Genomic DNA, 13,586 nt, shown 5'->3' with positions numbered 1-13,586 from the left:
TGTCATGTTAATACACCAACTTCAGCTGACAACATCTTATAAAGGTCTGATGAATATATCACATGGAACTGAAAGGAACAGGAACCCATTCCGTTATGCTTTAACCCTGTTGTGATGCCACAGACTTAGACCCTACAGCTCCGAAAGCTCTACATCATGGGTGGAAAGGTGGCAGAATTAGAACTACCATACAAAATGCCAGACGCTGTTGTAAATGTCTGGTAAAAGAAGAAAAGAATGAAATATGTAAAGATGAAATCAGAAGGTAATCTATTATATAGCGCCACATTTGCATATGAGTCCTAGCAGCACGCTAACTATATGTCAGATCGCTGTCTCGTGTTCTTGTCAGTCGAAGCAACCTGAAATGCTATGACTAGTGGCAGCATAGTAATTCAATGACTATGTAAAAATGAAATGTCATATACAAAACATTTCACTATAAAGACTTCCATTGGAATATGATAAGTATAGGGGCAGTATACACATATACTTCCAAAATTCCCACAGGAGATTTTAATTAAACAACAACGGATGCTGTATAATCCATCGTAATGAAGCTCATACTTTTATCTAATTTATACCTTATGTGTAACTGAAAGCATCAAAATTAACAGTTCAGCTAGAAAATAGATGCTCAGTGTAAGCCATACACCTGTTCAAATCCGTATTTTCAGAGGAGTACTAATTTCAATCAGGCCAATTGTACTAATGTTCTAGATGTAGACAGTAATAATACAAGAAAAGTTTATCATTGAGGCATATATTATAACAGATTATTAGGTGTGCTGGGGTGATATACATAAACAGGTTCTAATATTAAGATCTAGAGTGTCTTACTAATATTCACAGAGAAATTTAAGAAAAGTTATATTCATTTGGAATATGTATCATAGGTTTGTCAGCAAAGAAAAGGAGCAGGTCTATAGTCAAAAGGACATTTTTTGAATGCCTTCTTTTTGATTGTAGTAAAGTATATGAAGACAAGGTAAGTTAATATAAAAGTATTAAGACTCCAATGAGGTAACGGTGCAGAAGACTAACAGGTGTTACCGGAATCCATAAATCTACCGGTAAACATGAATGTATAACATGTATATAAGTTACTACACAGCCTCTCATGACAGCTAGCACCTTGGCTCAGAAAGGAAATCTAGTGTCAAAAGCTCATTAGTCTAATCTCACACAACAATGTATGGCTGTTGTCTTTTTCCTTGTGGCAAATATGTTGTTGCTGTCTTTATTTAATGCAGTGCAGCATGTTTTTAATGTATACTGGGCTGAGGGAGGTCTCCTCATTTTTTAACCGTCTGTTGCCTGAATGCACCTGTATCAAAGAGCAGAGCATCTCCGGCTTTTTGATATAGTAAAGGCGTTCGGCACATGTTAAATGTAGGCCGGAGAACTCATTACACTTGGTTGTAACTCAGGATAGCAATGAAAGGGTTACTGCTATACATCATGGTTAATTGTGTGAAATAGAATTTATAGGGTTACTAGTTTAGGTTACATTCTGGAAATACAGTACAGTAGGGTAACCACATCTAGCTTTTATGCTAGATACACCGTGTTCTATTTCAAATATGTATATATTTGTGTATAAATAAAATGGATAGATAGATGATAGATACCCTATCTATTTATCATCTATTGTATCTATCAAGTTAATATTTCTGTGTTTTTTTTAAATTATGCTATTTATTTTTTCCCAAATAATTTTGCTTCTTATGACACAAAACTGTGAAAGCCAATGCCATCAGCAGTACGGTGACTATAAAAAAAGGGTACAACTGCTGTTACATATATTCTAGCTGCTACTTTTCTAATTGACAATGAACAAATAAAATATGATTGATCGCTTCTGTAAAAAGGAAATGCATTAATTTAATAAACTTAATATTTCATACATTGTGAAAGGTCATAATTCTACAATTTAGAAAGAATAGAACCTAAGTAAAAATAGTGGAGAAAAATATAATGTACTTTAAAAGCGTACAAATTATTTAAAGACTTTTCCTGTTTTTTTTAACCTCTCATCTATCACATATCAGGTTTAGTTTTTTCATGTCTCAGTCTCTCTTCTGCTATTTGCCCTTGCATATTTCTGCCTGATGAAGGCAAAGGAGGTTGGGGTGACCAGGCATAAGTCAAGGATGGACACGCAGACCATTTCTGGTCATTCTCTACTTGTCATCGATCAAAGTGACCCTAAACAACCGCCTTCACAAAACAGTTCACAAAATGCCCTTTTAGGTTATCAGTTATTTTGGTGCTGAAAAATGTGAGTATATTGAACAAGATGATGAGTTGGAATACTTTGAAGATGTTTTGTGGACTTTTTCTATGAAAAAAAGAGACCAAAAGGCCCCAAAAAATTCCGTTCTTGTTTTACACTGTAAAATGAACTCATTAACCTTCAATGCTACTTTAGTCTTTAATTCTTATTAGTTTGGTGTGGCTTGACTGTTTATAAAATGATGTACTGGTTAAAAATATAAAACAATAAAGTAATTTCATTCTTCAAGAGTTGATTTGGTATCTGTTGTCTCAAATATCAGTAATATTTTGTGTTTAACTGTACATAATTTTCTACCTTATTACACCAGCCAGTTTAATACTAAATTGCATTCAATATGTAAGGTAAAGAAGCTTTTACAGCATATTATGCTGAAGTAAAACTGCTGTTTTCACCTATTTTTTTTGCTTTTGCCAGATAGAAGCTTTGAATTATGTACAACATTTATTTCCTTAACAATGAATCAAGCTAATCTGTAAATTCCTTTACAGCCAATTCATTTGCTATAGCTGACATGTGAATTCTGGAGGATACACCTGATGGAATGCAGATAAGTATTTAAGGTTCCTTAAGTCCGCTTTATTCAAACAGGTTGAGAACACAAAAAATTGTTATTATTTTTGTAGGTGATACAAAAGAAATTCACTTGTAAATGATTTTATATAAATAAATACAAATTAAATTTTGTTTCCTAAGCTGCTTTATTTTACATTTACTTAAAAATAATTGGATCTGTGTCTGTCTTTCCTAAATAATTTTTTTAATTGTCCCGTTAATAAAGAAGAAAAAAAAAGAATTCCAGACACACGTGTCCAGAATTAGTTGACAGGGTCTTTTTACACTGCTAAAAATAGTAATAGCAAACGATTAAATCCACAGTAAAAGTAGTCCCAATTCTCTCAGCTTTTTAATCACCAAGACCGGAACAAATTTAAAATGACTTTTTTTCCTCAGATCCCACCACAATTCTTATTTCCTATTATTTTGTTTTCCCCCAATTTATCTTTTAGCCTTGCTGTTATTTTCAGGGTACATTTTATTGTTTTGGTTTGTAGTTTTTTATTCATTCCATCCAGACAATCTGACACACTGATTCAATAATCATTTATCGTCTATTGATCAGTACATGGATTCAATTAATTATATTCACTGCCCCTCCTTAGAAGACCTCTATATAACCTATACATGTTACATGTCTCTGTAGTGCTGTTTGAAGTTTTTTTCTTCCAATAGCTTGGCAAATTATTTTCTTAGAGAAAATGCCCCAAACAACATACATACCTCTGAATTATAAAAAAACTACATAATAACCATAATAAAATTAGAATATGTATATGCATGTTTATGTGTGTGCAAAGGCATTGGAACAGATAGGGTATAGTGCTGTTTATATGGGTTTGTGCAGCATCTCTGTGCATTACCTTGAAGTTTTGTGGACATATTTAAGAACTGCTCTCTGTGTCCAGGTTCATGTTCGTTAGAGATTCCTATCAGCCTACTGTATTATCAGTAGTAATCAGGGTCCCTCTACAGGAGATACCAAAATATGCCTTGTTAAAATATGTACATTAGTAAGCTACTGAGTCATTCGACCAACAGTTTTAAAGAGTTAATACTCTTTGCCCTCTGTTCATTTTATTTAATCCATAAAACATCTAAAAAAAATTCCCATCTCAAGCTACATCATATGGATTAACCATTTATATATTATATTCCAAGTTGTGAAAGATCTGATAACTCAAATCGTGAAAAAGTTTTCACTTGAGGAAAAATGTTTTTTTTTGTAAAAAAAAATGCAATAATGAAGATTTTTTTCTACCAAGAAAAGCAAGGGGACTGACCACTTGTCTATAAAGTTGTTTACTTCTTTTATTTGTTATGAAGTTAACTTTACATATGTAAGGCTACATTTCGATGAGGAATAAAACCTGCAGCCGAAAGTCTGCGTATCACTATGTGCATGGTACAGAGACACCGGCTTGTGTGATTAATTATCAGTTGTTACTGGCCTCGCAATAACATTTCAGCTTTCCCGTCAATAGCAGCATACCAAGATGCCTTTAAGGCGGCCCCCAGTGCAGGAAAGGCTCTGGGGAGGACGCCAAGACATGGCCTTGCAGTGTGAGTGAGAGAAACAGGGGGAGAAAAAGTGATTATGTATATGTGCAGAAGAATGCAGGAGACTTTGGGTGCAGAGGGTTAACATAAAAAACAAATGCGTAGAATAAGATGAAGTGAATACGTAAGGAAAGAAAGGAAAGATAAAAAAAGAAACTGAAAAAGAAATATTAAGAGAGCAGCTTAACTGTCTGAGCTATCAACCATCCGCTCTGAGCCTTGAGGAGTTTAAACAACACAGCAGTTCAGCTCATCTGAGTACTGGGGGAAGCTGTGCTCAACCACATGAAGTCAATTAAGATCCTAGGAGAGGGGCCCCTCAAATTTCTATCACTGCGAAATCAGTGAAAGGAAGACGGAAAGAGTGGATGTGGTTTTAATTCCACTTTTGATTACTTTCGCAGAAAGGATGCTACGGGCTAATTGTTTTGCATTGCATCTAAATTTCATTCGCTTTTCACTTCCCCCTTCAAGTCTATAAAGGCACAACTAGTAAGTAACTGCTTTTTCAGGTAGCACTTCATTCATAAGTTTGCCCTACGTTTGTCCCAGGACAAGAAATGAATGCATGAAGGAGAGACACAGGTAAAACAGAAACACCAAGTTCCCATATCATGTCTTAGCTGAAAAGTAAAATAAATTATGAAATATAAATAAATATAAAGAAAACATAATAAGTAAGTTATCACCTTCATTTCTTTAAATTCCAAAATGCAAATAAAAAAGTAAAAAGGAGGCACTCACCTGTTGGGACATTCTGAAGAGAAGATTGGCATCACAGTTCTGCCATGCCCCCATGTACCCAGGCTCACTTGCCGGTGTCCTCGTTCCGAACTGCATGGAGTTGTCAGGGCAAGAGTCTCTGAATGCCCGGTCTCTCGCCCTCCTGTCTCGCTGTCTGTCTCTCTGTACGTCTCTTTCTCTCACATCCACTTCTGGTTCTTCTGACTGCAAAGTGAAGGTGGATTTTTGAGCCTCTTGGCATTCAGTAGCACAAGTGTGGAGTAGTTACAGAGCTGCATGTAGGCTGCATTTCATTTAGGGAAAGAGAGTAAAAAAGGGTAGGAGAGGATGAGGAAGGGGGTGGGTGGGAGGTGAAGTAGCAAGGAGGGATGTGCTGCTGATGGTGGGGGGGTGAGAGATGCAAAGCTTATTTTGCACCTTCCTCACAGATACCCCTATCATTTATGCATGGATTGTGACTCCCCAAGGCTTCTCTTTGCTCAGTCTAACAGCTGCTTGTCAGGTGTGCATGTAGCACTAAAAGAGAAAAAAATTGCCTGAGACCAAGAAACAGCTTTAAGGATGTCACTGGTTAGAGAAGCACGGAGTCAACTGCACCGTTCCACTGTCAGGCACCAAATGACATCCTGCACTAGCCTCTCTCAGCCTACAGATAGCCATATACACATAGACACGCACACACAGTCACTGATCACAGGAGGGAAAAGGTTCTGGCCCTTTCTTATAACCCTTCTTGTTTTATCTCCTGTTTTTCTTCAATAATCTGTCAAGTTAAGAATGCCACAATTGACACTTGTCAGTACCACACTACTCTTTGTACTTCACTGTTTTCTTTTATTATCCCTTTTAGTCCCTGTTGTAAAAAAATTAAATTGGGTAAAGAAATATCTAGTGTCTTGCCAATAAACAATGAAGAAAATATTCAACTGATTTACGAAGCGCCAAGATGTCAATACAAAAGAATTATATGCAGACTAAATAATAAACAGTGAAATGAATGCTGGATGTTTTCCCTTTTTTTTTTTTTTGTAGATGTGCAGAGCATAAATGTATTCAATTAAAATGTTCGCACTGTTATGCAAAAAGACTTACCTACCTTATAAACAGATACAAGTGAAAAAAAAATACAAAGCAATGTAAAAACAATACTCATAACAACAATTCTAAATAAAACAACGTAAAAATGGACATGGCACTTAAGAGGAAATAAATTGTGAAACATTCATTGTGGGAGAAGAGCCAGCAGTGAAAGGGTTAAACTCTGACCCTGGTGATACCTTTGGCCTGTCAGTGCCCCAGACATCACAGTGTTAAACAACAGCCATGGAGAGAGAAGTACAGACATCTCCTTTAAAAGTTTCCTCAAAAACAGGAGTCAAAGTAGATTTGTCTCCTAATAAAACACACAGACAGGCAGTAGGACAAATGGACAGAAAAAGCAGCACTTTCCCCCATCTTGGACATAACAATAAAGCTAGCATCTACAGTCTGTAAAACAAACAAAGACAGCAGCAAAGAGCTTGTGTGACTGCTCAGTGTCATTAGTACACAATGAGGAGAGATGAGAAAAGCTACACTGTGTTGACACAAATGTGCCTCGCTCTCCCCATCCCACAGCTCTTGAAAGCTTTTCTGTTAAACTTTCCTCCAGTTCACCACCATTAGGCACACACATATACCCACACGCACACACAACGTGAACACTTGGCACAAAGAAACACCAATACAAAAACCATACACTACAGCAAAGTGTAATAAAGAAATCATGTGTAAATAGTAAACAAATCGACTATGAATACTAAGAAGAAATAAAAACTTGCCTTGATTACAAAGCCACACTAAGACACATACATGTATCATATGTGTAGAGGAAGAAAGAAAGATGTATATAGATATATATATAGCGGGTTATTAGGAAAAAGGGAGAAAACTGTAAGTCAATTGTGCCAACAGTGACTGTGCTTTCACAGCCAGATATTAGCCATTTAAACTCCCTCTAAAATTTGCTAGCCTCTTGATTTCTGAAGTGGCACTCAATGCTTCAGTCAAGCTGCCTGCTCAGCTCCTGACCTTCCCACTAATGGCTGTTATTTGAGGGAGGCTTAAGGACACTGTCAATAGCAGGCTTCCTCCTATCTCCTCTCCTCTGCATCACTCCCCCTCCTTCCCTCTGTCCCTGTCTCTTTTTCCATCTATCTCCTACACCTCCCCTCACTCCTCGCCACTCCTCGCTTTTACTGCTCCGTATCATGCAGTACTAGTCTGTGAATGAATATAAGTATACACACACGCACACCTGCAGTAAAGACATTATATATTATATATGTGCCCAAATATACTGCAGTGAGGCGCACCTGCTGCAGTAATAGACTGTTTTATTAAAAGTGTTATTCTGCAAGACTTGAGAATCCCAGAGGACTGGGCCATGTCAAAGCCGATATAATTAACTAGAGGCTCAGCAACGGATCAATTACCAGACAAGCAAGTGATAGTGAAATCAATGAAAGATCATCAGGCACATTATCAGTGTTGCAACTCATTAGGGTAAAACTGAGAAGTGTGCTCAAAGCAAGCCCAGGCAAGGTGGCATTACAAAACAAAGGGCTAATTTGGAGACCCTGCTGTGAACAATCTGTAACAGAATTAGCCTCTCTCCCCACACCTCCACAGCCGCCGAAACTGTGTAGTACTGTAACTAAATGTGACAGACTGAGAGGAGTAGTTTATTAAGACACCAACTTCAAGTTTATTTAGTTCATAAACTCCCTCTCAGAAAATCAATATGGTCTGTGCTGGGGTTATTAGGCAGGCTGGCTTAATACAACCAAATGTGATTTCCTGAGGCAAGGGTCATTGGTAGGAAAGGGGCTGAACCTTGAGACATCTTTGCCAAACCAAAAGTCTGTTACAGTTTATTTAATGCGGATAAAGATGAACCTCCTGTCGGCCCCAATATATATTGTTATGAAGTTTACAGTGTGAAATTGTTAAAGATCAGAACATCAGGTTTTCTATTATTAATGTCTTAGTTCTATATATTTAGTTCCAAAAATTAAGCAAACGGGAAAGATCAATAAGAATAGGTCACTGTACACTGTATAACCTGACCGGGTATCTTCAGTTGTGATAAGTTTATGTAACTAAGCTCATACTGTACACTATACGGCATCAGATGTAGTAAATGAAGGATGTTACTAAATACCCGACTGTATAACATCAAGGCGATATAACAATACTAATATCTAGGGAAAAAATATTATTCACTTATTTCTTTAGCAGTCTTGGGTACCAGGCTGCTGATGCAAAATACAAAGCACTACAATACAGCTAGAAAGTACCAATTAAGTAACGAGATGTGTTTTTGTAATGAAGGGACAAACATATGCAAATTTTATTAGGACAACCTCCTGAAATGTTGAAATAAACAACCTCCAGGGGGCTCCCTTATAAAAAAAAAAAAAAAAAAAAGCTTTGCCTGTGTAGGGGCCCCTCTGCCTTCTAAAAACATGCCGATAGACTTCCTAAAATTAATAGTTGTTTTTTTTTTAGCAAAAAAATGATAACATGTCTCCTCAAAGGGGTTTTCAATCTCAAGAATGAGAGTGCATGGCTCTGTCTATTCACATTCATAAGGCTTTCAAGAAGTCCACAATTCTCAGAGCACTCACAGAAGTGAATGGATGAATCCTTGTGTGACCAGCTCTCTGCTCACTGCAGTCAAAAGGCAAGGAGTCAGGAGACCTTACTAAGAAGATTTGTCCCTGGCCTGCATTGCTCCTTCTATTCTGTAATAAAGTAATAACAATAATAATATTTATGTATATAGTGCCATCACATTCAGTAGTGCTTTATATATCATAGAGGAGAAAATACATTACATTAAATCATAGAGCACAAACAGTCATATGGAACAATAGGAGGACCCTGCTCGCAAGAGCTTATAGTCTAAGGCTACATTCACACTGATGTATGGGGGACGTATATATGGCCGACGTATATACGGCCGATATACGTAGACAGCAATGGCCGCACGGCGCCCAACGGGAGCGGTACGGTGCAGCACACGTGCGGCACCGTACCGCTCCGAACCCGGGAAAAAGATAGGACCTGTCCTATCTTTTCCCGTAATACGACGCCGTGCGCCATAAGTTCCTATGGAGAGGGGCGGGGGTGAGCTGCGATCACCTCCTCCTCCTCTCCCCGTGCACTGCCGTTGCCCGCTACGGTACGGTACGGGCGGGCAACAGCAGTGTGAATATAGCCTAAGAGGATGAGGCATGTAGGAAAATGGTTGGAGCTCACTGATGACACATCTATTTCTAGTCAAGGTTAAGGGGTCACCTGATAGTGTTGGCTTTTCCCCTTAAAATTGGGTATACATAACGTAACGGTAACAATAATAAAGACTTGATGCAACTCTCTTTTCTTTATACATAAATAAGCCCTAATGTATAATCTGTGATCAAAAGTGAACTAGGGTTACTAGCTTATTGCTATAAGAGGCCATTAATTCTACTCCAAAAGGACAATCCCATTCTAAGGATCTATACAAATGTGACATCCCTGTAATATCTGCTCTCTTCATCATTCCCTCGTCTACACTTTGTTATCTGCCACTAGAGAGAAAACAAACATAATATTCATTGCATTTTTGACATATTTATTGCTCTGCTTTTTATAATACTGCTTTTGTGAGCGAATATGCCAGATGTATCAAATGGATATTAAATCACAAAGCAAGCATTAGAATAAAATATAAACTGAGAGAAGCCCATGTCTGGTAGCCGGTTATGATCACATTGTTCCTAAAACTTTACAGGAGTCAAAAACTTATCCAGCAACAATAACTCTTAAACTAATTAATTTCAGACATGTAAATACGAGGGTCAATCATTCATTACGTTTCTTATGTATTATTTAACAGAATTTGCTGTATTTTTTCATATATGGTTTTTAATGGGAACCTATCATTAAATTGACCTAATTAACCATGAACAGTATGTTGTGAAGCAGATTAACACCTTCTAGATCATGTTTCTTTCATGGCTCAGTGCGGTGGCATCATTCAGAACATCAGCTTTAAAGTGAGATATAAATTGGTTGTAGAAAGTCATGGAGGCGGAGATCTCAGCATTGAAGTCAAGCTCTCCTCACCTCAGAATGAAGGAGATCTGCTTAGTGATGTGCCTGCATGCAGGCTCATGAATAACAGTGAAGAGGGCATTCTGAATAGAGGAACGCTTGACTTTAGTTTTAAAATTTCCACCTCCTTGACTTTATACAACCAAATTACATGTTACTTCAAAATTTTCTGGATGAAGCCACCACGCTGGGCCATGAAATAGACATCTAGAAGATGTTCAGCTGCTTCATGACATACGGGTAGTGGTTTGTTAGGTTAATTTTTGCTGTCAGGTTCCCTTTAATGAAGAATATACTTTGATTCATATTTGAGTTGGGTGCTAGTAATCTTTAAAGCAGTGTTTTGATAATAAAAAGTCACCCTTATCCCACTGAGTCTTTTGCCGATCCCATGAACAGTTGTTATGTATAAATGGGGCAACAGGTTGCTTCTAATAATAATAGTAATTCTTTATTTATATATTGCACAAAGATTACACAGCGCTGCACAGACCCTGCCAAATTGGTCACGCATCTGAATCTAATTGAAAGCTACCTCCAGCACCTAGATGCGTACACACCCTACTTCAGCAAACTCTGATCAGGCAGACGGAAATACCATTGTAAGTGACAGAGAGAGAACCATTGAGGCAAAATTGAAATAGCATAGCAATAGCAGTTTTCAATTAAAAGTTGTCAGGAAAAAAAGTTGTGTCTATCGGATATTTACCAGCAGTATCAAGGATTGTAAACCAAGAACTCTGACATACTGTCCTACACTTCTTTTTAGCTTCTTATGCCCTGGTATTAACAAATATACACTTTTAAAATTATGCAAATGAGCCTGAGGGGCTCCAGGCTCCATAGGTGTTAATGGAGCCCCCCCCCTCAAACTCATTTGCATCATGTTTATCAGCCTTTTTTCTTAAAAACAAGGACATGGGAGGCTTTAAGAAGTTAAGATCTTGCCAGAGGGGGGCACATACCACCATGTAAGTGTGCTTGGTTTACAATCCTTGATCCTGCTGGTCCTTCGCAAAATTTTTGAAATTGGTTCAGAAAAATACGATTCCACAACAATGGTCCCTAACACAAAAAAATCTATCGCTGAGGAAATGGAGCATGGGTAATTTTCCTAGACAGGCCAAGGGGAGAGCTCCAAGGATCAGTAAGTTGATTACTGTATTGCTTTTCATTTTAAAACAATTCTGATCACTTTTTTTTTTTTCTTTTACCTACTAGAAATCCCTTTAGTTCTGAAAGAATTGTGAGCAGATAGAGAGGCAATTGAATGTGAACAAAACCTTAAGCATATGCTATTAGAATGTGGATGTGGGTACAATGATGTGTTCCTGATGACTTTCTTGGCACTAATACATAGAATTACCAAATTCTTTATAGGATTTCTACAAAAAACATGATTTTCCATGCAGAGTCTTCATACCTTAAAAAAAACTGAAGAATCTATTAAATTGGTTTCTTTTTCTTAGAATGCTTGTTAACAAGCATATTATTTGGTGCACTGGAACATTGCCACTACTTATTCTGCTTTAGCATAAATCTGAATTAGGTGGGAGAAATTTGCAATTCTGTATGAGAAAGCTAACAAGGCTGTAGTGTTAATTCTAACAAGAAATGGAGTTGTTTTTTTTCTTTTATAAGTTACTCGCTTCAAAGCTGATGATCTTAAGGTGCTACCGGGCGTTACATCATTTTTCCATTTATTGTTATTTTGCTGTGTCCTTGCCAACATCTTCTCTGTATCTTACAAATGTTTATCCACATCTTCCTTTATGTTTTATGCATGAAGCCAGGAAATGACATTTGTATGTGCTCTGGGGACAGTACTGGGTAATGGACGAGCGAGTGTCTTGATGGCATGATATACTGAGTGACATGACATTGCTGACTATTACATATGCAAATAATACACAACATTTTTTTCCAAATTTTCTCAGCTCGTGAATTCCCAAATGTAAACACGTTTGTAGTTCATAGTGTATGATCCAGCCACACAAACAGCCACAAGACTACAGTTTGGTCAGTGTGTAGAGCAGAGAACAATGTAACATAGCTAAGGTCAAAGTGTCCATGTGTACAAACTGAGCAAAATGTAATGAAAACAACATTTTTTAACGATTTTTACATTATTTGAAATATTTTCTCTTAGTAATAAATATCAAGCAAGCCATTTAAAATTTTTTAAAAATAATAATGTAAAATGTTTACCCACTTGGTAACCTTTACAATATCACTACAGTTATGGAGATAAACGAATAGTTAATAAAGTACATGCTCTGTTATGGTATACAAGAGGAGGTGCTGCAGATACTGGGGCTCATTTACTAAGAGTCTGCGGAGCGCATTCTTGTCGGGTTTTTCCAGAGGATTTCCGTTTTGCACCGCATTTAACAGGGGATTTTGGCGCACGCAATTGGATTTTGGCGCATCAGCAAATTTTTCTGGTAATGGGAGCTTAAAGGAAACCTACCTTATGATTTGATGCATTATGAAGCAAACATACCTTGAGAATACTGTAGCTACACTATCTTGAACCAAACCTCATGGTCACTGTGAAATGTCAAACAAATCATATACGGTCCATCCAGATGACCACCATAGCTTCTAATCAATCATACACGCAAGCAGGGCTGTACATAGTATATGTGCCAGGGTATGCGGTTACAAATATAAACACCAAAGGTCAATGGACCATAGCAGTTGCAGGTATAGCAGCTATCATGTAGTCAGTGCACATAGAAAGGAAGGACAAAAAATCGGTGTGTACTTACAGCAATAGTAGCAATAATAACAATATGCGAAAGGTGAGAAAAGGAATGTTCTTACCAATCCTGGGTTGAAAAGATCATGCCATCGATTCCTGTAAGACATAGATCAGCCTGGGTATCCTACGTATCCCTCGCATACTGAAGTATCACCTAAATATCGTCCAATAACTCCCGTCCTAACAAGGACGGTCCACAGCTGTCCCTGACATCTTGCCCTTGCTATAGAAGACAGGTGTTCTCAGATGGTCTTGAAGTCAAAAAAATGATAATCCCGACGCGTTTCTTCCGCAGTTACTCGGATTCATCAGGGGATAAATGTGTCGCAGGTATAAGTGACTATTGAAAGGTCATAGCAATGGAGCCCAGGCAATGATTCCAGAAGGTCTCCAAATCGCCCAGCTTAGTGAAGCATCAGGCGGTTGGCGTGTGCAGCATTTTCCTGCGCCTGCTCAGCTGTTTTTAAATCAGCCGGCTAGAGCACGCCGTGCGACCGCTCACTTCCGGTACATGCCGATCAC

General features: G+C 37.7%; 1 protein-coding gene across 2 annotated transcripts in view; it reads right to left on the bottom strand.

The window, feature by feature from the left end:
* BNC2 (basonuclin zinc finger protein 2) overlaps nt 1-13,586 on the bottom strand; it is a 407,165-nt gene that overhangs the window by 160,509 nt on the left and 233,070 nt on the right. For both annotated transcript variants that reach the window (XM_072154124.1, XM_072154104.1), the window contains exon 3: nt 5,159-5,362. In XM_072154124.1, coding sequence (XP_072010225.1) covers nt 5,159-5,362 — 204 coding nt within the window. The remainder of the gene's footprint in view (nt 1-5,158; nt 5,363-13,586) is intronic.

This window comes from Engystomops pustulosus, chromosome 1 (assembly GCF_040894005.1).
Source record: "Engystomops pustulosus chromosome 1, aEngPut4.maternal, whole genome shotgun sequence".
NCBI classification, from domain to species: Eukaryota; Metazoa; Chordata; class Amphibia; order Anura; family Leptodactylidae; genus Engystomops; species Engystomops pustulosus.
Note: the sequence above shows the minus strand (reverse complement) of the source record. Positions and strands in the feature narration are given on the sequence as shown.